At 29.6% G+C, this 27,618-nt stretch overlaps 1 protein-coding gene across 2 annotated transcripts in view; it reads right to left on the minus strand.

Moving 5' to 3' along the window:
* Positions 1-15,549: 15,549 nt before the first annotated feature.
* The window catches only part of LOC148276961 (lachesin-like), a 186,088-nt gene continuing 174,019 nt past the window's right edge, over positions 15,550-27,618 (minus strand). For both annotated transcript variants that reach the window (XM_088233533.1, XM_088233534.1), the window contains exons 6-9: positions 23,339-23,470; positions 22,360-22,479; positions 20,261-20,431; positions 15,550-17,652 (exon numbers count right to left, since the gene is read on the minus strand). In XM_088233533.1, coding sequence (XP_088089659.1) covers positions 17,342-17,652; positions 20,261-20,431; positions 22,360-22,479; positions 23,339-23,470 — 734 coding nt within the window. In that variant the 3' untranslated portion in view covers positions 15,550-17,341. The remainder of the gene's footprint in view (positions 17,653-20,260; positions 20,432-22,359; positions 22,480-23,338; positions 23,471-27,618) is intronic.

Below are 27,618 nucleotides of genomic sequence, written 5' to 3' on the forward strand. Positions count from 1 at the left end.
GTTATAAGGGATTCTAAAGCCTTTTCAACCATCAAATGTGAAAAAAAAAATTCTGTTCTGCCAAGAAAAGAGATTGTAAATTGTTTAAAATCTTTGCTTATTAAACATTAACTACAGTGGTATAACAGTAAAATGATACATTGTTTTTATATATCTTAATAATATTGCAACTCTCGGAGTTCAAACTGATTTATTTATTTAAAATCTCCTTCCTGGCCTGAAGAATCTATAAGTATGGAAAGCCTAGATATAAGCAATTTAAGGTGTTTTTTTAATTAAAAATATACTTAATAGTTTTAAACAAACAAACTATCACGCCGTTTCCCCCTTAGGGGTAGGCAGAGAAAATAGAACGCCATATTACTCTATCTTTGCATACATACCTCGCTTCCTCTACATTCATACATCTTATTTGTATACATTTATTGTCGAACATTTATTTTAATGTGCAACTGTGTGACCAATATTCATTTACATTTCTAGTAATATTATAAGTTTTATATGATTAGTTATTTTATGTTATGTATAATTTTTATGTGACAACATTTACAATAACAATATTATGTGGAAGCCTCTAATTGGACTTTATGATATGTATTTATGGTATAATTGATTCTTATAAATGTCTGTTGGCTTTCCAATGAAATAAAATAAAATAAAATAAATCTTCTCATGCACTACTTATTGATTATTCCTACTTTTGACATGTCCATCTTCGAGTATTTGATGGACTTGATCGTATCATGTCTTTCTCGGTCTTCCTCGTTTTCTGCATCTATCAACATTCGCACCGTAGATCCTTTTAGCCGTTCTTTCGTTTTCCATTCGTTCTACATGTCCAAACTAACGCAGCACCCCTTTCTATGTAATTATAATATAATTTATTAAAATAAACATCAAACAACCTAGTTTTTAACCAATATTTGTTTTTCCACAAACCGGTTTCAAAGCTCTACAAGCTTTTTTATCAAGGTATACTTTGCCATACCTTAATAGAGAAATTAAGTATAGAAGAATTTATAAACAAGCTTTTGTAGCTTTGAAACAGCTGAGAAGAAAAAAGTGGTTAAAATCAAAGTTTTTGTGTTTATTTTATTATAGGGAATAACCACAAAGTTAGTGCTTCAAATTTAAAAATTAAATTTTTAAATATATTTTTTTACCGGCAGATTACGCCTCCTGAAATTAAGATTAAACTAAGGAAAATTGTTTTACATATTTTATTAAGTTGTTTATACAATTTATTATTTAACGATTTATAAATTGTGGTAAATAACTTATTTGCGCGCGGTGATGTTACATCTTGTTTCCACAGGAAAAAGACAAAATATTTTTAGGTTATGACATTTTAAAAATATAAAAGCATGGAGACGTATTGCCAACTCGTTTATTTTTCGTATATTTATTAATAAAATAAATTACACTAAAAACTTATAAAAGTAAAAGAATAAAAGTCATATCTATAAAGTAACAAACATAAACCAGTGTTCAAAATATGAATACCATTCAAAATAATAGAATATATAGTACAAAAATAAAATAATAATTATAATTTACGCATGGCGTATAAAGTGTAAATTAAAATAATCATTAAAGAAACATAAAAAATAAGGAAGGAGGGAAAGCAAAAAGGAAAAAAAAACATGATTTTGTACATAAATATCGATTTTACTTTTTACCGTCTCGATATGAACCGATAAAGATGGCGTTTATAATCGCGGTCCAGATGTTCGACGCTTACCCGCTCTCGGCCCTTTATCATTAAAAATACTTTGAATCGGCCTCTTTAACTTTATAAATATGTATATGTTTTAATAGTTTATCTGAGTAGTGTAGTGTCATAAACGGGCATGTGTCATTCTGATGAAAATTTAGATAACAACTGATTCTGATAGATTTTGGCTCATACTTTTGAATGGTACTATCTATGCGTTACAAAACGGATTGAAAGTATAGAAAAACGCCATCAAAAATCAGTGTTTATTTCAAAATCGGACTCCTACATACTAGTTTAGTTCCAAAATCGGACACCTGTACAACCAACCAATCAGAAGCCGGTATTTGGGTAACGTGATTAGTAAACTGTCATGGCGGATAATGCGTTGCCGTCAGTTGTTCGTTGTGATACGCTTCGCTCAAAATTTTGTTATTTTATTGTAAAAAACAGTTTATTTCACTAGAAATAATATTGACATGGATCAAGCAATTATATCTGCTGGCGATATTAACGTTAGGAAGAAAAAATCTCAACCAGAAAAGTGGAAAAAAAACATCGATTTAGAGGGCGGGGGAGATGATGACAATATAGTAACCGTTGTTTTGTAATATTAAAAAGACTTGTAATAATTTAGGTTTGATTTTTTTAACTAAAATCAAAGGTTTTCTGAGTAAAACTTTGCCGTCATTCATTATATAAAAAGCATCACCACAATACCAAATCCGTACCCGACAATGAATTAGAATGGTTGGATCAAAAACGGACATCTGTGACTGAGTTTGTGTCAAAAGCGGACAACTGATTTTTTACAGTTAAATTTCAGCAACTAGTAATGAAATATTGATATTTTTTACTCAAAATTTGTGTTTTGATATATATAATTAAAATATTGGGAAAGAAATCAATAGATCTATTAGGGTTAAAAAGTGAGTGTAGCTAAAAAAACATCTAGATGACAGATGTCCGTCTTTGATACTACACTACTCATCTATCGATTTTTTGTACCTTAGACAGCAGTCCACCAGACGCAGATTCACATATGGTTGTGCTTTTTATTTACATTAAAAAATATATTTTACATTTTACAGTTACAAAATAAAACAATATTTTTGTTTCCTTGTCTATTTTTTCCTTATTTAATCTTGAAAGCTGCACCAAGAAAATGTTATATCGAGTATATCATTTGGTAGTCTTGAATCCTCAATCCAGGTGCATTTCTGTGTTCCATATTTCCGAATTTCCGTAATCCCGCGTGCAAGATGTTCCCATGTTGTCTATGATGGATGAACTGCACAGGTGACAGAAGCAAGAGATGTGCATCCAGATGCATTAGGAAGGAAACACTGCGATTGATTGAATACCTACATTGACAAACCAATCCCTGCTGGGAAACAGAATGAAATAAATTTTGTGTACCACGGAATAGTTAAACATATGCGTAAAGGTTTTACTGTTAATATGGATAATTTACATAGCGCAATTTTTATGAAAATCACCTCAAGGGCGCAGTTTTTTAATAACATTTTAAGTATGTCCAAATTTGAACCGGGTTGTAGTCCCGTGGTAGAATTGTAAGTCAATTGCAATAATTTTATTTTGTTTTATTTTGGTAGATCAAATTTTTCAAGTACCAAAACTTATATATTTTTTACTTATTTTTTTTTATTATTCATGCATGTATTTTAGTAAAAACCATGTGTTGAGTTGAAAATGCGTAAATTGCAAGATCTTAATTTTTTGGAAAATCTGAGTGAAATTTACTTCTGAAAGTTTTTTAAAATCATATCATTTATTTATTGGAGAATTTGTTTAATTTAACAGGTTATTTTTTGTTCATTTTTATTTGTTCGAAAAATGTAAAACTTGTTTGTTAATATTTACTTATAATATAATATGGTTTTTATATTGTAAACAATAATGTGTGCTTTATTTATTTATTTGTTTATTCTTTGCTTTTTATCATGAACACTTGACTCAACTTACTACTGTGTGCAATACATATTTTTTCCATACATAATTGTTAGTTTTCTAGAATCCCATTCGTCAAGGCGCTTTGTAGCTGCACGACGTTCGTTAAACATAAATGTCAAAAACTATTAAATTATTTCTAACTCAAAATTCAAAAATAGGGTTTAGAATTTCAACCGTCTATGTGCTTTACTGAAGGCTATATGGGTATATATCCAGCTAAACGATTTTGTTAAATAATTAGAAAAACTTTTTTTTTTTTAATAATCTAAACGGAGGCTAGAGTTCATACTGTTTATGCGCTCTGTAGCTGTAAGACATGCTTTGATCTAACTTCTATCTGTTGAAGATAATAACATTAAATTTTAATTGGAAACGAAGAACTCAAGTCCCAAACGAGCGAGCGTTTCGAACTGAAAGACGTGTTGCGATGTTTATTGTACAGCGCCCTTAGGGTGGTTTTCAAAAAAATGGCGCTATATAAATTATCTACAGTTTAATGATCCTTTTTTTATATTTTTAAATTGTACCCGAATTACGTTTTAGCTACTCCTTTAAATGTTGTGTTTTCTTATTTTGTAATATATGATTTACATGGAATCACTTCTGTACAGTACCGCAGAGTGTGTGCGGACCAATTACTGCTTTACAAAATTATGACAGGAATAGTTGACTGTACAGAACTACTTAGTTTGATAACAATACATGTGCCAGACAGGATTTGTAGACGGTACCACCTGTTTCATGTACCAATAAGTAAAACATCGTATGTTAAAAATGCTTTTTCCGTAGGACTTTTTCAGTCTACAATACAAATTAAATTTAAAGATATAGATAACACAAACATCACTCTGTCAGATTTAAAATTTGAACTAAAAATACATTATTTAACTGAGTAGACATTATAATAATAAATATATACATCTTCCTTCCCCTCCCTATCCTCTCTTCAAGCATTCTTGTCCTAATCCCGCCCAATTTACAATAACTTAGTGTTCTTAAAAAATATATAAAAAAATATTTGATTGTTCAAAAATATTTATGAGTACATGAAAATAACATTTTTATATGTATAAACTTAAATGTATTTATTTGAAATGTAATATATTTTCTTTACTAACTTTGTATACTTTGTGGAAATCTGTTATTTATTCTGAGTTTATACACTATATCTGTTTGTTTACTATAAATATTAATGTAGAACTGCTGATTTCCCAAATAAAATAATTTTATATAACATATATACAAATGCAATTTAACTATTTTTTATCAAATGAGAAACAATTCAAACCGGATGGGGATTAAAATGTATTAAAATGGTAGCTTCCACAATAATCAGGCTTTTCCGTTTCAAAGAATAGTTGAGGAGGCTTTATTCGAGGTGCATGGAGGTTCTATGGATGTTCTTTAATGATTGTAAAGGTTGAATGAAGCCATCCCAGACTAAAACCCTATAACTGCACGCCCCAGCTTTGCTGGAGCCTCGTTATAACGTACTGAATCTTACTATGGACCTCTTTGAGAGAATTGAAATTTAATATGACGTTAATAAGCGTAATACGGTGCATACGACTTGTTCAGGTAAGTTGCTTTAACAATAAAACTTGCTCAGTTGAGTTGCAAAGAAAATAAAATAAATTGCAGAGTGAGTATTCCAAGCAGTGATATACACATATACATATTTTTTGTAAATTGCTATATCAAATTTACACAATTAAGAAATAATTTAAAAATTATTATTTTTTTACACAACAGGTCAGAAGGCTCAATTACAGTGGTAAATTATAGTACAGAAAACCCTGGCTTAAAAATAAAAAAAATTTTTATTTTATGCAGATATATTTATTTTTTTATATTTGAAGCACTTACTTTGTGGAACATAATTATTTATGTTAATAATAAAATAATAATAAAAATAATAAAAATAATAATCATGGTTTATTTTCAAAAATAATAATTACTTTATTTACTACATACACAGTTAGGTAATAGATTTATTTGGATCGTGCCTATGGTCTGAGTCATGGTCTGCCTAACTAGTTACAACCTGTTTTAAGACAGACATTTTTATGCAAAATAAACAATAATGTTACTACCTACTAGTTAATCATTTAATATTTCAAAATAAAATCACTTTGTTTGTATGTAATATTATTAATAATCAAATAAATCTAAGTAATAGTCTTATTTAAAATACCTCCCTAAATCCACACACAAACCCCCTCTTCTCTCTACTTTCGTAGCCACGCCTACTCTACTCTCACTGTGAAAACTTTATACATGTCATGTTCGTTTATGATTAACCCAGAAGAAGGCATAGTGTTGCCGAAAATAGTTAGTTGTGAAATTATAAAAATATAAGTAGTACATCAAAACAAAGCGATTTTATTTTATTTTACTAAATATTTTTCATTTATGTTTTCTCACCGGGAATCAAGCCCAGAAAGTTTCGTGAGTGACGCATCTGTCTTAGCCACTACACCACTGAGGCAGCCTATAAACATATACATTTTATATACATATAACCCATATATTACTATATTCTAGTTTAATTGATGTATTGTATAATTATATACTCTTTTTTTTAACAAAAATTGACTAAAAATCTACACTTTACTATGAAGAGGTTAAAAGCTCAGTGACCAAGTATATTTTACCTTACAAAAGGTCATGGTATTTTATTATAGATATGTTGTATGTACCTTATAAGAAATCAAAGTTTTCTTTTAATTTGGCAAGCCTGTGTGCGCGTCAGTATGACCACTTTTGTGACTCCGTAAATACATACTTTTGCTTTTACAAAGTTAAAGGATAACGTTTTTGTGATAGTTTTCCTAAAATTTACGAAAAAAATAACGCTTTGAAGATCTGTATTTCAGTGAGTAAAAAATTTAGAAAAACATTTTTTAATAATTATTATTATTTATTTTTTGCACCACAACAGGCCAGGAGGCCCAAACACAGTGGTAAGTTACATCACAGAACACCCAGGCTTGATGAAAATCACATTTCATTCATGTGTTTTCACCGGGAATCGAACCCGGAACCTTCCGTGTGTGAGTCAAGCGTTTTGACCACTAGGCCGCCAACTTAACCTATAATGTTAAAAATGTATTTATTTATTTTATTTTATTTTATTTATTTTGGTTCACAAACAATGAAAAATACACATGACATTGGTATAATAATCACAAATGGTTATGTTAGATATTGTTCATCAAAATCTGTCTTCTAAATTTCAATTTATTTAGACCAAAATGTTCTAGGCGCTGATCATAAGACTAAAGGGCTGCATAGGTTACATTTAAATGTGTGGATACCAAGAATTTTTTTTAAATATTACTAAAAAAAAATTCTACCAAATTCTTTCAATAGTAATTGACATTTGTCTTTGCTTTCCTTCCGTTAATATATAAAACATTACAATTCATCGTTTAACAATTAAATAATATTGAATATGTTCGTCAGTTTCCACGTGAGCTTTTTGCTATTCGGGCCCATATTTCCAGCCATAACCACCTACTTCTTGCTGTATCACCACGCCAACAGTAGTGCGTCATTAGACCAGGTCTGTTCTTCATCTCAGATCTTCAAGATGTCACTAAGATAGCAATGCTATACAGCATCCTCTCACAACAATTTAGCAAAAAACTAGAAACAACATGAAATATTTTTATAAACACTACCATGAAAACCATAACTTCATTTTTCATTATTTTTTTAATCCGTATTTGCAGCATTTTTACTGGAGTATTCTTGGTACTCCCCCCCCCCCCATCCCAAGAATCCGTGGATTTTTTTCACCTTCAGACTCGGAAAGGTTAAGTAAATTAATAAAACGCATTTTTAACGAAAGTAATATGAAATATATTGGAGCTCTTCCAACCCATATCACAGCATGGACTAACTCTTCGTTCTAGTAACGTGAGAACACCCTCTCAATACCCATTTATCGCTCTAAATTTATTTGTCTCCTCTTTAACAATAGTAACTGCTCGATTATGGAATATCAACCCACTAATTTCAGAGATTTACTTTTTTACTTTTTTAAAACTTTTTTTTATTAATAAATGATAGCACACAAAGTACTCGTATTTTACAAGTATAATACGTTGAATCATATTACCAGGAGTTACAACAACTCAACTCAGGACAAAAATAATATTAGCTTTTAGAAAATAACACATATTGAGAACAACAAAGAAACAAAGCAAGTTTAGCACCTTTATAACTAAATATACAACAACAATATATACTAACGTATTACAACAGAGATGCAGAACATTTAAGAAAAGGTAATATATAAGTCTAGGCATCTACAGGGCTTATGACCTGTCAATGGCTGGTTTAAGTGGCCACTTTACACACTGCGTAACATTCACCATTCTGCCTATATGTGACCATCTATATTCCTTCAATTCTTTCACCTGTTGAAGTTTGTGAAGTTAAAGAGCTGAAACCTTTATTTATGCGGGTGAGATTCATCTAACTCCCCAGAGAGTTGAATCCAGTCCTTGTCTACAAAAATTTGGACAAACTCAAAATATTGTTAATAAATTACCTGGTCCATGAAGAAGTATACAAATTGAAAAAATAACATTTTCAGGCGTTGCCTAGTATGTAGGTGAAATAATTCAATTAGATGAATCTCACCCGCATAAATAAAGGTTTCTGTTCTTAAACTTCACAAACATCAACAGGTGAAAGAATTGAAGGAATATAGATGTTCAAATGTAAACAGAATGGTGAATGTTACACAGTGTGTAAAGTGGCCACTCAAACCAGCCATTGACAGGTCATAAGCCCTGTTGATGCCTAGACTTATTATATTATTACCTTTTCTTAAATGTTCTGCATCTCTGTTGTAATATGTTTATATAAACAGCTCCCCAGGGAGTTGAATCCAGTCCTTGTCTACAAAAAGTTGGACAAACTCAAAATATTGTGAACAATATATATGCCTAAAACTTTTCCTTACACAATCAGAATAAATATATATAAAAAAACGCTTTTAAGAATAAAAAAATGTAGTGAATCTACTAAGGGAGATAAGGTCATTAACATCACATGCCATGCAGATGATACTGCCATAGTGATTATAAGAAAATATCCATCTCAGTTAGTAAACATCTAAATGTCTAAGAAATGTCGTATAGTGCAATGAACACATGATTATTGGAAACATAATTCGGATATAAAAATCGTGTGTCAGACCTTACAGACCCAGACTTACATTCAAATCAATTATGAAATGTCACTTCCTGAATATTTATGTTTTTCCTTTTTCCTCTCTCTTCCTTTCCCTCTATACCTCCTCCTCTCTTTATAGTATGGTGTTGATTAATTAATTTTAAGCACCCGCTGCCAAACTGCATTTTATGCAGTTCAGTAGAACTTGATAACTTATATGTTAATTTTTATATGCTTTTGATAAGTAAATCGTAAAGTTACGGTTTATTTTATTATTATTATTTGTATAAAGTTAGTATCTTGACTATGAGACGGCTACGTCTAGAAACCGGCAGACATTACAAATTGGAAAATGATAATCTTGTAGCTTTTACTTACGTTATCTTTGATAAACAGATTAAAATTTGATACAAATTGCAGATCTTCATATATTAAAATAAAATCACATTTTTTCTCAAATCCAGGTTTAATTCCTTGCCAGATTACCAAAGAATTCCAGTTTGTTAAGGTATTAAAATGATAATTTAGGTTTTCAGGAAGCCTCGTGAGATCACCTTTCTGCAAAATGTGGGGGTAAAAATAATAATCCTCCGTCTGTCTTTTGCCAGAATAATGACATCCTCTTACCCTTAAATACAGCTCGGGCTTTAGTGGATGGTTATTGGAAGCCTTAAAGTTAATTATGCATGGTAAAATTAAAAGCTATAAACCTGAGAAAAGGAAAAAAAATATTATTTGTACATATTGTGCATATCACGGAAGCAATTAATATATAGGTGGTTGGTTAATAAAAGTATACACTGCCCTTAAGAAATTAAAGTCAAACTAAATACTATATATCATTAGAAATAAAAATAATAATTTAACATATCTCATTATAAACCGTTATAACAAATCAACTAACTTTATTATATTTACTATTATAAATACCTGCGAAGTATTTTGTAGCGTTTTATTTTATTTGACTTAAATTTGGGTAAACCAAAATAGATTTTATCTTGTTAAAAAACATGACTATTTGACAAAAAAGAATTGTTCATTATATGAAATAATAAACATTTTTCTTATGTCAAAAAATCATTATTATTAATGTCATTTTAAAATTGAATTCTATATTTTATTTATTATTCCTACTCCATTACAAATAAATCATTAAAATATTATGTTCGTTGCCAAAATACAAAAATTCCATCTGTGCCGCGCGGTGCGGCGCGGCGTTGCGGCAACATCGCGTCAGCCCCGGCACGCTATGCTCCTTGCGCTGCTCATCACTATGCTCCTCGCGCTGCCGCCCTCTCGCCCAATGTTGCCCTCTCTGCCCGCACACTGCTCTTCTTGCGCAACAAATTGCGACGCTCGGCACTTCTCATTTGCCTTTGCTATACAATGGACGATGAAACTGTGGCAGCGTGCGCACTATTCATTTTAGTATAGCGAATTATATCAACGTCATACATATAAATAAACATCATTCAAAAATAACGCGTGCGTCTTGTGTGAGCGCTCGATGCGTACTGTGACCGCGTGATTATAAGGCCAGCCACTCACGCTCATATTACCGGTCCTTTGACTCGCGCTCAAAAAACCGACCAAATAGGTAGCATCGGGCACGACGAGGAGCATGACGTGCGGCATGACGAGTAATGTTGCCCCACTACGTCACTGGCTCCTTTCCTCGCTACTCCCATGCCACTCGTCAAATGGGTGGCAGGCCCATACTACATAAAAAATGTACGAAAAATAATGTATTGGTATGTTTCAATTGCTTTCAGAGTAAAAATGAGCATTTTAGTTCGCGCCTGGGCGTGGATTTCACGTTCAGTACTGCGTTTGAACGGAATTTCGAATGTAGTTTCAGATTGATCTTGTAGCCAAGCAGCAAGTACATCTTGCGCGCCGATCAGTACGCGCATGACAGCGCTGACGAATGGATGTGTTTGGGGGTTACGTTGCTTTTTATCAATTTTTATAAGGCGATAGTTTTTCGTGACTATTAATAAAATCATTATAACATTATTTGTTTATAGTAATATAAATATAAGGGATTATGACTGACAATTAATTTATAAAACATGCTATTTTATAAACATTATTTGGCAAAATTTAGGTGAACTAATGGTTACATGCGTTTTATGAACGAACCGCGCACGGTGCATGTTTATATTTTCTATTTTCATTTTTATTTTATTTTATTTTTTGCTGCACAACAGCGTAAGAGACCTATTTACGGGGTAAACTATAAAACAGAACACCCAGGTTTGAAAAGAGTCACATTATCTGATAAACCATCAGTATTTAAAAAAAGAATAACAATTTGGTTGACAGACATTGGAAGTAAGGAATCTGATAATTTATTGAGGATAGTAATCTAAATATTATGCTGTCCCATTGAATCATTTATAAATTTATTATATTTTTCTATGTGCCTATATATTATGTATGTATGTGTGTATATATGTGTATGTAGCATGTGTGTGTATATGTACGAGTATATATATTTATATATTTAATTTTATTTAAACTGTACTTTTTTTTCTGCTCTTTTCGGCTACAACTGTTTTTCTCTTTTTTTTTTTTTTTTTTTTTTTATTTATTAATAAAACATATAAGACATGAATATCATGATATTATATTCCCAGGAGTTGTACGAGAAAACTCATTTGGGACGGTACATAAAAAAAATAGTACATTTCTTGTAACAATACATAGTATACATTTAAACAATAAAAATTTTAACAATCTATGAACTTAATATTAAAAAAGGAAAGAAAACATTTAAACAATCTGTGAACTTAATATTAAAGAAGAAATTAAAAACATTCAAACAATCTGTGAACTTAATATTAAAAAAGAAAAGAAAAACATTTAAACATTCTGTGAAATTAATATTAAAAAAGAAAATAAAAACATTTAAACATTCTGTGAACTTAATATTAAAAAAAGAAAAGAAAAACATTTAAACCTTAAACACAATATATAGACTATTCACAGAAACTGAGCTAAAAACTATCACTTTCAAAAAGATTCAAGAAATAGGTCTTCATTTCTGGTCTTTGAGATTTACCACTCGACATTTCATTTTTAAGGTCATCAGGCAGTTTATTAAATTGTATACGACCAATGTATTCCAGAGACCTTTTGCCGAACTTCGTGGAACAAAATTTAGAAATGTGAAGATTTTTTGCATGTCGTGTATTATAGTTGTGCATTTCATGATTAAATGTAAGTTTTAAATTTGTGTGAACAGAAAAGTTTATGATGTTTGAAATAGTGTTAGTGATGTCATACAGTGCCATTACCTTGAAAGGAAGTATTTTTGTGTTACGATAAATATCCTTGACATGGGAATCCCATTTCAAACCAAGAATGCTTCTCAGAGCTCGGTTTTGAAGAACTTGAATCTCAGAAATCTGGTTTTTGTTAGCGAAACCCCAAATACAGCATAAATAGGATAGGTGAGAATGTATCATAGCGTAATAGACGGCAAACAAAACAGAGTGAGGAAGCAGACCACGAAGTCTATGCAAAACGCCAGTTACGGGTACTATTTTTGATTTAACATGTTCATATTGGTATTTCCATGAAAGTTGAGAGTCAATATATATAATATATAATCGTTCAATATAATTTTTATTTATGGGAAACATATTCAAAAACCATATTTGCCGCGACAAATCGGTTTCATAGAACAGGCATTTGCCTATATAGGAACCGATTGCATTATTAGGCATACTAATATTTCTGGCTTGCCAACCCTTCATATACTGAGCACAAGCTGAATTTGCCAGAGTATTTTTTGTGCCATTTTTGTAAAAATGTATATATAAACTAGTAAATAAAAATTATAAATATTTATTTTTATGTGTTCTCACCGGGGATCAAAACCGGAACCTTCCGTGCGTGAGTCTTAGTCATTAAACTACGGGGGCTGCGGGCTTCTCAATGTCTGCGGACTTCAAGACGTACACGTTTCTTCGTCAGGTTACTAATTACGCTAACATGCGAATCCGCATGGAATTTATAAAAATTCATTTGCAATTAGTATTCTGGCAAAAAGACAAGTACGTCTCAAAATCATAAGACATATAATAGTAGCTATGTGGTTATATACAAAGATTTATTGAAATGTTTTGACCACAAAGTTAATGCTGTAAATATTAAGAATGAAACAAAAAAATTATGTATTTCCTATTCTTAAATTTTCTCTATCACTGTTGCAGTATATATTTTTTTCATTCAAAATTACACTTGTTTACATATTTACGAACTTATTAAGGCTTTTCAGGATGTGGCCGTGTTAAACCACAATAAATATCAATTATTATTAATCAATATTAAATTTTAACTTTCATGTTCAATGGATTATTATATTTCTGTCTTAATTTAAGCAAAACTTAATATCTCTTACCTTCTGTCCATTTTTTTTCATTCCGTGAATGAATAAAAAAATACCATTTTACATTATCATTTATTTATTTTCACATTTATTAATTATATATTCAGCCTAAGCCAATTACAACAGTTATATGAAGAAACATACGTATGAGAAACTGAACAAAAAGAACATAAAACTATGTAGCAAAGACAAACAAGGGAATTTATATAAATAAATAACTAAATACATTTACTTAATAGTGATATTTTTTCTTGGAACTGCGTTTTAATTAAAACAAGTCAGTAGTTTTTTATTTATTATTAATTTACTTGTTCTGTGTCTGAACTTTAACAAGTATTAAAAATAAATATTTTCGACTCTATAACTATTCTCATGTGAAAAATCTGAAAAGGGAAATCGAGTGAAGATAGGTCCGCTTCATGGTGTTGGCGCGTTCACTTATCGTTTTATCCCAGTTTGATTCCTGACAAGGTCAATATGAAACATTATTTAATATAAAGGGCTTTGGCTGATTTCAAAAGATTTTACAAAATAATGACAATTGTCCAATACGATAATGTCAGAGTTATATTCTATATTTAAATTGAACGTAGTTATGCAGAAAGCAGCCAGTCCATAATTTTGAAAGAAATAAGATATTGGTGTTTTGTCAGCGCCAATTCGCCCGAACAGTCAGCCCAAGCAAGTTAACCCAGTCGTGCAGTTCCAGCATGTAGATATTTTCTGTTCACCTCCAACGGGGGCAGGAGCTCCTCAACGCACAACAATCAAAATCCTACATACATAAAGAGATAAAATACTTCGTCAAAGTAGGAAGATAAATAACAAAACGTTTTTAAAAAACAATTACAGGCAAAATATTGAAGTTTACAGTAGATATTATGTAAGTGTTGGTAAGTAAAATACAAAAAGTCAATGTCTTTTTTACAGCATTCGAGGAATTAAGTTATTTTGAATTTACTAGCGTAAGAATTTTCGATCTCAAAACTGACAATGGAAAACAAAATATATTAATTTTTCGTTCTTGTTTCCAAGCCGGTGTTGTCCGACAGTTAAAGAATTTAAAAAATAATTCCGTCTACCATTATGTGACCAATTACCATAATTTGCAGATTTTTATGTACCAATTTGGTGTCTTTTTGTTGTACAGTGTTTTATGTGCGTTAACGATATATATATTTTTTAATAAAAATAAATATTTGCGTTCATATGATTTACCGAAATATTCAATTTTGAGGGCCATTTTTAACAATTTGTAAATAACACACTATTAGAAACTGATAATTAAGTTGAGGTAGAGTGGGATTCGAACCACGAACCTTTGAGCCGTGAGTCCGAGACTTCCTTATCTCCCTTAATACATTTAGTTATAAAGATATTAAAATGATAATGAACTTCTTTGAACAACGTCACAGGTTCATATGAACCAATCAAAGATATGAGAGCCATGAAGGATATCCGGTTTGCTTACCGTGAACGAACCGATCGGGGGAACTGACAGAGAAGAATTTCCGACATCACACGCGGAGTTATTTTAGAAATGTAAATTTTAAAAAATCATAGCTCTGATAATACGATATATAAAAATAAAAAAAATAAAAATTGGCTTAGTTTAATAGTCTATTAACAACAAAAAAAAAGGAAACAGAACTTCCTCACTTAGTTAACGCAACTTCCCGGGAATTAAATTCAAAAATATATTATACTTTGTATAATATGATTTATAGATAAAAAAAAAATGGGGAAAAGTTGCCAAATATCGTAAGCATATTGCTTATATATATATAAAACAATGCAAAAACTCCCAAACGATAAAATTAAGTCGATAGTCCATTGAGATCGGTAAAACATTTGACTATCGCGGGGAATTTTTTTATCTCGTTCTAATGAACGATATTATTTACCGACAGTAGCGCCCTTTATAATTAAGTCACAGAAGGGCATTCAGTTTACCAAGCTATATTTCTTTCTCTTGATAATAATTGTTATTAATTAAATACTTAAGAAATACATTGATTAATTTTATAAAAAATAAAACGCAAGGAATGTTATTTATTTAACATTTATTTCTTAACAGGGCTATTTATTGTCATTTTATGATTACATGTTATAACATCGTTACTTTTTAAAATGTAATACTTAAATATTCATGTCTTATTTTTGCAAATATATTAACTTGTTGAACAAATATTAAAAGAAAAAATGTTATATAAAGTACTCTTTACTAATAAAAATCAGCTTATAAAAGCGTTCTTTTAAAACTAAAGTTGACAGACTTTTGAAACAACCTGGATTAATTTTTATTTTCAATTAGTAAAAATGTATAGTAACTTATTTTTTATTACTCAAGTTCATAAAAAATAGTAAAAATAAGATGAGTTATTTAGCTATGCATTTTAGTGATAAACATCAAAACAGAAAAACATAATTAAAAATCTAAATATGGTCCAAAAACCAATAAAATTTCGCTGTTTTTTTTATTTATTTATATAGGTAAGACCATCAGTTTACGGTCTGCATGTCGTTATTAATCTTTTAAAAAACAATGACGAAATATGGTAAAGTTTAATTTTTTTATATTTTAGTGAATAAAAAAGTTCAAAACATCCTCAATTTTTATACATCTTGTTGAATTCAGTAAATATGTTTGAAAAACTCATACCGTTAAAAAAAAGTTTTTTTAGTGAAATCCCACTTTGATATAAGTTTACACATTAGCTTGTTAAAGCTTACATACGATAAATATTTACACGTTTAATAAACAGTTAGTTAAGCATATCTACAAAAACAAATGAATATTGACTTTGAAAACTGATTTTATTTCTGAATAAATGATAACATTAATATCACGTTAAAAGAAATTTATGATTTGATCTACATAAAAAGCCTTAAGTAATTTTATTTATTTGGTATAATTTATTGAGAATATAAATTTTAACAATTACTTTTAGTTTCATAATATATTTAATATAGACACTTACACATAAATATTGTAAATATAGTAGGTACCTTAACGTATTTCAAAAATGGAATAATGTTACACATTTATTTTTTTTACAAATTTATATCGAATTTAAATTCCAATGTTTTTATTTGCATAAAAATGAACGACGACTATTTCCTTGAACACTTGTATGCAAACATTCGTGAGCTCGTTAATAATCATTGTCATAGAACAAAACTCATGGAGAATACAAAATCGAGTTTAACTAAAAAAAGTCAATGCATACGGGTTGGCATATGCCAAGTAATTAAATTTAATAAATAAATACAATTTTAAAACTATTTTGAAATTTCGTTCTCTTTTTCGTCTTTGGCTTTGCTTTTTTTTATTGACCGTAGTTACAAGCGTTTTGCGACGCGGCGCGGGCGCGGTGAAAAGGTGTCCATAGTGACTCGCGCGGGGGCGGCAAGGCACCGCGTCCCGTATCCGCGCCCCGCCGCAAAACGTTCGCCACTAGGGCCAAGTAATTAAAACTGTATTTTTTTCATCATAATTATGATTCTGGTGGCTTTTAAAAAACAAAAAACATAGAAATTTTTAAAGTAATGCAATTTTTTATATGAAAAAAATATCAAATTTGCAGTTTAAAGATATAATATTTATTAAATGTGCTTATTTTTCATTTACGATGTCATATAACATAAATTTCTTTCGTCAAGCTAAAATCGATCAAATAAATTATTTTAAAACCTAAAAAGAACGTGTGGGTATAATTGAACACATTGAGCAATAAATTATGCAATTTGTTTCTTTGGTCGATATTCTGACCGAAACATACAGATTTATATTGTTTTCCGTATTGAAATTTACTTAAATAGTTGTTTGATCAATCATTAAAAAAAAACAAAAATTATTTTATCAATATAAGCAAACGTAAGATTGTCGGCAATTTCTGTAATAATAACATGCTAAAATTATATTTTAGCATTACTAATTCATTGGCACATACCTTTAGATTTGACTTTTTTTAAAGATATGTCTGACATATAATTATATAGGGTAATTTTAATATTTAGAAAACATTAATTTAACAACAGTTACCTTATATTAATAATGAATATAAAATCTAAATCACTAAACACTTCATTAACCAAAGAGATATCATTAAAATGAACGAGAAGTCATTTTGTGATGTGATAAAAGACGAGTTTACTTCTACCCATGGAGGTCTTGAGATATATCCTTCTAACTCTGTGGGGTCGGGGCTTCTGGAGTCCATCCAGGACCTCGTGGTGACGTCATACCTTCCCCTGTTGTCAGTTTTTCTACCCCTGTTATTGTTCTGTTTGTTATGCTTGTTATCCTGCTTTGAATGGTGCTTCCTGTCGGGAGCTTTTGTAGATAAAGAAGATGAAGATTTTGATGGAAGCTGGAGTTCTATATTTTGAAAAAGATTTTGTGTAAATCAGTACATTGCACCATAATTAAATAAAAAACAATGAAGAAAATTAATATTTTATTGCATAAATTAAAAGTGCATGTAATGAAGTTAAAGTCTTGGTTTGTTTAATTTTATATATTAATAATTATTAATAGAATTTCATTGAAACTGTATTTACTTATATTTTATGTAAATTTTAATCTACAGATATACGAAATTATGATCATTTTGACTTTGTTTTAAAGGTTGACTATAGGTTTTTTTAACTTATTTTTTAAAAAATCAACACATTTTTTTTTAAAGTGTGTTTAAAACAGTGTAATTGTTTTCAGAACATTACTACTTATAAATAAATAATTGAGGAGGAATATGTTAAAATATCTTCCTTTTCATTATTTTATGGATAAACCTTTAAAAAAAAGTCAACAAAACAATTCGAAAATGGGATTTTATTTTTTATATTTGATTTTTTGGCGTCCACCATTTAGTAATTTGACAAGTGCGTAGTTTGCAAATTAGTTCATTTAAATGTTTTAGATATGCATATGCAACATATGCAATATATGCAACAGTTGCTTTATAGTTATAAACAAAAAAAATGTTTCCTTGCGTATTAATCTTAGTAATAAATCACCAAGAAAATTGTAATGAACATCGCGTTTCTCTGAAAAGACTTCGTATTATAAATATACGATGTGACATTAGTAATTTCATCCATCGGGTGTTTGTTTTAAATCGTAATACAACTTTTAATTTAAAAATAATAAGCAAATTTTTTAATTTGGTGAAACAATTTATGATCAAAAGAATAAAAAAAACATACATATTTTATTGAAAATGATATCCGACATACGCCCTTCATGATAAGCAGGTACGTAGCGTATTCTGCCAGTACAATTATTTGCCAATTTTAGCAACAAATATGGCATTATTTCTGTAACCGTGCGTGTTATATTGGCTTTCAATGTTTTAAAAGTTGTTGGTTTGTTTCCATAGACTATGGACTTAACGTAATATCAAAGGAAGTAATCTAATGGCCTTAAATCATAAGATCGTGAAGGACAATTGACGGGACTATTTCTGAAAACAAAAAATGTCGCCAAATATAGCACGCAGTAAATTCGTTGTTTCGCCTTGAGCCTTATACGTTTGCCGACTAAACACTGATTTTTCAAAAGTAAATTTACGCATGTTTCATGTTAAAAGCGTTTAATTATTAATTTGAGTGTTATTATAAGGTACGAATGTTAAAAAAATATTATCATTGGTGTTCAAGAGACAGTATTACTAATCTAATCACGACAAAAAAACACCCGTTATAATATTTCCATTTGATTGCAGATGGCAATAATAAAATGATACACAATACTGAAGTTCTAGAGAAACCATTTCTCAAAGAAGCGTTAAAACACGAACAAATCATTTCTCATCCCTAAGAGTAGTAATTATTTCCACTTTCAAGGCGTCGCGACGCTTTATTTCTACTACTGTTCTAAACAAAAGAATTCCGCGATTTGCTTCTCCCGCTCAAAGTGACTTGTATAAAATAAGTGAACGCCGATTTATCTAGAAAAAAGGATAAAATGAGTACCTACGTACTTGTGTTCCCATTTTTAAAACTAAAAGGAGGTAATTACGAGAAAGAGTTAAAAATGTTTGAGAATTTACATTTCCGTTCTAAAGAATGTTTTCTTTGGCGACATTGAAATTTTCTTTTTTGGAACAACATTTCTAGATCATTAAAAAAAAGCGTTTTCATTTTATTGTTCTAAATAAATTTGAATGGTCTGGAACAAATAAACATGAATCGTGACGTATAAAAAGGAATGGTAGTTTTTGCGGGAATTCAAAATAAGCAATTTAAAAATATTTTTTACGCTACTAATAAGTAAGAAAATTTTATTTTTTCTAGACAGTATTTCATAGATCTTTTTTCCTAAAAAAATGTAAAAATAAGTGTTATTTCTCTATTGGAAAACAATATCTAAACTGAATACATTCTAAAAATTAAAAAAAAAAAACAACTTTTTTTTAACCACTAATTTTTATTTTTCACCTAACCGGTTTCAAAGCAAACAAGCTTCTTCGTCAAGGTTTACGTAACGAATGAATTGATTCCTTTTTTTTTTTTATCGTGTTCACTAAATACTACACGTGGACCCAATAAATCAAGTGGTTTTTCCCTTACACGGGTGGTAATTTGATATCATTATTTTCGAAGTAAGACAGGAGAGGACTAAAAGAAATATTGTTTATTTGGTTATTAATTATTGTTTTCTTATTATGAACCGCTTTTTTAATTTATAAGATTTCTAAGTTGTCTAATTTTTATATTTTATTTTCAACATGAAGTACTTTTAATCCAGTATATTGAAGTAATGATTATTTTCTATCAGATGATTTGCGAATACATTCTCATTACTATACAAATGTTTAATGTATTATTTATGAATCGTAATAAATAAATAAAAAAACTTAGAAATGTGTATTTGTAATACTACAAATAATAAAGAAAATTATTCAGCTTTTAAACAAAAGGGGTAATTACTTTATTTTAAACATAAACCGGATAAAACAAAAGGTTTTTTTTTTTTAAATACTCACCTTGCAGCCGAACACTTCCCTCGACTTTCCCTAAAGCATTAACAGACGTACAAACATAACCTCCAAAATCTTTTCTCTCTAGTCTTCTGATAGTGAGATTCATGTATAGAGAATACTCGTTAATTGTCGTTTCTTTCATTATATACTTTGTGTTGTCCATTAGTTTTTCACCTGTGAATTGGAGAAAATGTCACACATGTACTGTCAATACAAGAAACTTACTGCATCATCAATTAGTTTTGTCTCTACCTATAGATGTATACAACATAAGATGACCTTGACTGAACAAATTAAATATGAGTTATATTTTTTTCCAAGTTTTTAAGAATTTTATTAAACTAGTAGCAGATGAACATAAATCGAAATTATAATAAAATATCAAAAAAACAAAATATATGAATATTACGAGAAAAAATATAACCCTAAGGATACAATATTAATATTGATAATTTAAATATTAATTCTGTGGACGAAATAAAATACCTCAGTGTTTACTTGGATAGATGTTTGAATTTTAAAACACATTCCATTGAGAATTTGAATATTGATAATGATGTAAAAAAAAAAAATCATTTATGGAAAGATTGCGAAATGTAATAGATGTAAAGATAAGTGCTCTTAAAACGATCATATGCCCACACATAAATCACTGTTATTCTATTCTTTTTTTACACAATGAAGGAGAAATTAATCATCTACAAATCCTTTGAAATAAGGCGATGAGGATTACACTCAAAAGAAATATCTATTTTAATATAGAAATAATGCATAAAGAAAATTGGCTTGCTCACAGTAAAGCAGCAAATTAAATATAATCTAGCATTTTTTGTGCATAAAATAATAAAGGGGATGAATAAAATAAAAACAATAATAAAATTTAACCAACAATGTCATACATTGAAACAGGGGATAAAAAAGATACGATTACCAATGAGGAGAAAAAAAGAATCTCAAAACTTATTTTACAAGGGATTGAAGCTGTACAATGAGTTACCTAAAGGAATAAAGGAGATACAAAAGATCGAAATATTTAAAATTAATTAAAAAAAATATGTTATTGAAAAATTTTGATTAAAAAAATGTAATTTTGTTATAAGTTTACATTTGTTCTTAAGATGTTATTGATTAACTTAATAAAGCATAAATAAATAAATTAAACCTAATGAATCAGAAATCTTCAATAAATAATTCATCACTTTTAAGGTTAAGCGTATATGACGTTTCAAAGAGGGTTCATCGCGTAAAATTTTACTTAAATAATTTTCTCAGTAACATATTTTTTTGCTTTATTATTTCCTTTACACGTTTTAAACATCACTCTTCTCCGTTGAATTTTTATGCATAAACAGAGACAACGGCATGCAATAAAAATCATCAGGGCCCCTATTACAATGGAGGTTAACAGAGTTATCTTCGAGTGTCTACAAAGAAAAATCTATATTCGTTTACGAAAATTAATATATTTGCATGAACATTTAAAGTATCTTCATCTGTAACCTATAATTAAACATGTTTAAAAGAAAAAATGTAGGTGTTTTTCATACAGAAAACTTAGTTTTACTTTTGAAATGAAATTTAAGATAAATGTTAACTTCCCATTGTAATTAGGACCCTGGACTGGAATCTGGAAGGACACAGATTTCAGAATAACGATCGTCACATTAAAATGACTGAAACAAGATACAAATCCTTAGTACGTAACCTAACATATGGATATACACAAATAACATCAACCCTTAGTGGACGCTGTAATACGATCAGAAATTTTGGAAAAAAGTGTGAAAAACACACGGTATAAAATTCATTCTGCATCTAATGGCCCTTAAACTAAAGAACTCATTCGCTCTCCTAAGAAAAATCACTCTTCTAGTTATTATATTTTTTTGCATTCAAAGTCATTCACGTTCACGAGTTTTATCTTAAAAAGTATTAAAAACGTTCCTTAGTATTTTTTGCATGTAATTTTGAATTTTTTTCATATTAACAATGTAAGTAATGAATATCGAACTCTATTCAGCGTTATGTGATTATAATTTTATTAGATCTGAAGATTTCAGATGCTCTGACAAGTCAAAAGTCCTTCGTGAATCTAAACTTACCGTTTTCTCTATACCAGGAGTTCATAGCTTTGGGGGAGGCTTCAACATAGCACTGGACAATGACGTCACTGTCAACTGGGGCTGCCACTAGTTGGTTGGACACTTTTATCAAAGGATGGACTGCAGACAAAATAATTAATATAAAAAAAGAATTTATTTACAGTTCAATGAACGTTTTACAAAATCTTAACAAAGTAAAACTTTGAACCAAACTAATATAACATATAAAAAAAACATAAAAATAACATTTATTGAAAATATCGATAAAAAATAAATATGTCACCTGTAACAAATAACAATATAAAGTAAATGTACTGAACACAATATCATTTACAATGGAAGAAAAATGGTTATAAAGGAAAGTTTAAATGTTAATTTTTCAAAAACAAAACAATCCTAATGAAAAAAACATACGTACGTAACAAAATCCTAAGTTATTTAAAATAACGAAAAATAAAATATTTAAAAAATTCAATCAAAAAATATTATGCAGCAATAAGTTATTATTAATAAATATATGAAACGGGACAAAAAAAATGTTTTGGACATTTTGATAAACACAATACAGTTACTTTATCTTCTTTTTTAGATCTATAGAGTAATGTCCTTACGACTTTTACACCGCGGAATACACAAAAAGTATTTATCTAGATACAGATTCAAAAGACTATGCAAAAAAATAATGGCAAAGATAAAATTGTTCATTGAATTCGTAATTATTGATTATTTTCCAGAACACTAGACGCGCAGTCATGTTATGTAGTAAGTACGAGTTCCCACATTTTGTTTTTCTGATCAAGAAAAATATGGATAAATCTTGGTCATCATTATTGGTATCTTAATTACATGGAATGTCGACGATTTATTTTATTTATCTATGTAAATATATGGGAGTCAGCAGAATGGATATTTAATAGTATGAAAATAAGCCTGATCTTTCGTGATTTAGATAACTACTTATAATGATCATTATACTTACACTGAACTTGGACGATATATCTCTTACTGACTGAAGGTGGAACTCCATTACTGGCTATGCAGAAATAAAGGCCCATGTCAGTTCTCTGGACGTTGCTGAGGTGAAGTATTGGACCCTCAAATGTGGTCACAGCTACATCAAAAAGAAAAAAACTCAGGATTAGACTAAGCACAGTATGGATTTTTAAAATACTCACTAAAGTCACATTTGAAAAAAAAAACGTTGTTCGAAAAAAGACATTTAAGAAAAAAAATATAAACAATATTTTGAGTTTGTCCAAATTTTTGTAGACAAGGACTGGATTCAACTCCCTGGGGAGCTGTCTATATTAACATACTACAACAGAGATGAAGAACATTTAAGAAAAGGTAATATAGAAGTCTAGGCATCTACAGGGCTTATGACCTGTCAATGGCTGGTTTAAGTGGCCACTTTACACACTGTGTAACATTCACCATTCTGCCTATATTTGAACATCTATATTCCTTCAATTCTTTCATCTGTTGACGTTTGTGAAGTTAAAGAGCTGAAACCTTTATTTATGTGTTAGGTGAATGTGAATGTTACACAGTGTGTAAAGTGGCCACTTAAACCAGCCATTGACAGGTCATAAGCCCTGTAGATGCCTAGACTTCTATATTACCTTTTCTTAAATGTTCTTCATCTCTGTTGTAGTATGTTAATAAAAAATTTAAGATTAAATAAAACGATTTTTTTAATTTTATTATTTTAAAAAAAGATTTCATAATTCACCTTGTGGTTTAGTTGCAAATGAATTTATCTACTGAGCATAAGGGATCTGGTTTAATAAAAAAGGACGAACTAAGAGTGAAAAATTAATTATACATAAATGCATTACAACAGACTTGAATAGTGACAAATGCACATGTAAATGTAAAAAATATAAGATATCTAGGAATCGAAGTCGACTGTTCCTTGGACTGGACAATTCCTATATATAATGTTTCAGAAAAAGTTAAAAAACTTGTGTATGTATTTAAAACCATAAGGAACATTCTCGACAAAAAACTTTTAATCAATTATATTACTCACTGTGTCAAACCATTGTAGATTATGGAATAATTGCTTGGGGTGGAGCCAGCAAAAGTTCAATGCATACCTTGGAAACAGCACAAAAGTATGTACTCAAGGCTCTGCTTGAGGTAACTATTAAAACTTTATTATTATAGGTGAACTATTCGTGCCACCTAAAATAACAACATCGTTTGGTCAGAGGAGTCACATGTACCATGCTCATAAATTTACAATACACTACCTCTTGATTTCAAATTTTATACAAAGAAACAAAAATTCAAATTATTTGTTGAAAAATGGCTTCCGGATTTGGGTCTCAAGAACTGCCTTGAGATGGTCACCCCACCAAAACAGTTGTATATTTGAACTCGGAATTGTAGTTGCATGTCTGCTATTTATATTTTATATATTTATTATGTACTAGAAGATAATATTAAAATAATGTAAATGAATGCCTCGACACGGGTTATGCTCAGTGAGGTGTTTATATAGAAAATAAAAAATATAAAATTTTGTGTGAAATAAATAAATAAAATTAAATAAATAAATATCTAAAAAGGCCAGCGTGAAATGTTTTGTAAACGCAATTTATCTGAGTACAGATTAAAAATACATACAGTTCTGTATTTAAAAAAGAACCAGAACCCTTGATAAGTGTTTTTGACTCGATGACTACTCTCAGCTGAAAATTTTGGAAAAGAAAAACGAAAAAAAATACACCTTTTATGTTTAATGTCCCGGGTTTGATTCCTGGCAAGGTTGACGTGGTATATTGGTTTAAAATAGTCTTTCTCATAGAGTTGACGATAACGCCCCCTTGTGAGCGCTTTAGGCCTTCAGGTGGGCGATAGAAGGCCAAAGAAAGTTTGGAACGTTGAGGTGGTCTAGGGAGGCGATGGCTGACTTTCAAAAAGGTAAAAAATTATCTTTTCCTGATATTTCAAACTGAAATCAATTTTGTTCTTATTTCTACCCTGTATTTTGTACACGACTTTCTTAGCCCGCTTGACGTGTGTGTAGCATTCAAAATCTAAAAAGTTTTTATTTAACTGAATGATATAAACACACTGATAAACGTGCATTAGATTCATCTTTCACATTAGATAATTTTTTAAATACAATGATTTAATTTTAATAACAACACTTCTGAATATGATTCACAGTGCGTTTTAAATTATTTAATTTAAAGGGCTCCTTTGAAATGTAATTTTAAATTCAAAAATAGGAATTGGCACGTTTAAAAATAATTATTGAACCAGCAAATGATAGGCCATAACCTTTTATATTTAGATTTTAGATTTCTACATGAACCGGCTTGTGGTCTCGGAGTAGTATTGTGGACTCATGGACCAAAGGTCCCAGGTTCAAATCCCACTCTACCACAACTCGATTTCCATTTTTCCAGCACAAGTTATTTACGGCTTTTAGGAAATGGTCTGAAAATTTTAATATTTGAGTAAATAATTAGAACTCAAGTCTTTCTCTTTAAAATAAAATGTTCTTCATCTCTGTTGTAAAATATTAATATTTACAATTCCCAAAGGAATTCCATATACCAGAAATTCCATATACCTACTCCCCCTTGGGATAAAACCCAAAATTGTGTGTGTATAAATATGTAAATATATATACACATACCAAAAATAATATTGTGTTAACAAGATCTGGTCAAAAAATTAAGTAAAAATAAATTGCAGAGTCATCTGCAGGCGATTACTAGTAATTAATTTAACTCGGATAGAGTCTTAGCTACATAAATAAAGTAATTTGCTTTAATACTTAACCTCAATATCAAATACATAGATGGCGCTCCAAACACGCTAGCGAAAGCTTTCCTTGTTTCATGACATATATACAAAAACCAAAAATGTCACCGATATGGATATTCGCTAATAAGCGGAACGGGGAATGTTGTAGTATCTACATAAAAGTGGCCACTTGAACCCAACCTATGACAGGTCATAAACCCTGTAAACGCTCGAATATCCATAATCTTGAAACAAAAAAATTCTACCCATCTCTGTAGTGATATAAATAAAAATTCCCAAAGGTGATAAATCCAGTTTTTCTAACACAAATTAGGACAAACTCAAAAATGTTGAAAAACTAAACTTTTTTTTTCTCTCATTTACTACCAAAAAAAGGTTAACGTTTTAAAACAGAAATGTCTCTCTTATGAGCGTCACTCAAACGCTGCTGCAAACCATCAATTATTTTAATTTATGACCTGAAATAGATCCTGATTGCGCGAATGAATGTTAATCCGGTTAAACTAATGTTTGAATCGAAATGCGATTTGATTCCTACTAACTAGTTACATATTGAGTTCCGAAACCATGGCAAATAGTAATTAAGTTTGCAATCGATTTTCCAATAGAATCCTTTGCACTGTTACCAACTCAAATAAAATACAAATCTAATTGTACTCCAAGTGCATTTCAAACTCTGGAGTATAAAAAGGTGATTACAGATCAATTATTTAAATTCAATCTTGTGAACAACGTCATAGATTTCCCTTTACTTACAAATTATTGAGAATATCTCGTACCCAACGGGACAATACTCCAAACCACATTCGATTTCTAGCACAAATTCAAGAAAAAATACTTTTCTAAAGAGTATTAAAAATATTTCTCTGATCGCGCTGACATGTTTTATCTCTCCTGTACTAAAGATACAAGATTCCTTATTTGCGTTAATACTAAGCATGTTTAGCTAAACAAGTATGTAAGTAAATATAAATGTGCATGATTATTTGTTTATTTATTAACGGACTTAGTGCATCAAAAAATAGCAAACACAAATCTTTATAATACGTACAGGCACAATTGAAATTAAAAAAAATATAGCTAAGATGAAAAATTAAATAAAAATTATTTTAAATAATATTATCTTCTTAACCTTCTACAATATTTTAATTTGACAAATTTATTTTTTATTTTTCAAATTGACGTATTTATTAAGTGCTTTATGTTTTTTTCATTCTTTTTTTAAATTTCTTACAATTATTCTTTTTTTTATTACTTGGTTTACTACCTATACCATACTTAATTATTAACTTATATCATATTGAAAAATCGACAATTACTAATTTTTTCATTTAAGTTACTATTACTATTATTTTGTATGTGCATTTAAGTAAAAAAAAAAGATATTTTTTTTTCCCCAAAATACGTTATTTGAAAAAAAAATATTTTAAAAAACGTCCCTACACAAAAAAATTATCTTCCTCAAAATTAAGGTTA

The sequence above is a fragment of the Micrasema longulum genome, unplaced genomic scaffold (genome assembly GCF_059751315.1).
Source record: "Micrasema longulum isolate JH-2025_06_02 unplaced genomic scaffold, ASM5975131v1 h1tg001118l, whole genome shotgun sequence".
Classification (NCBI taxonomy): Eukaryota; Metazoa; Arthropoda; class Insecta; order Trichoptera; family Brachycentridae; genus Micrasema; species Micrasema longulum.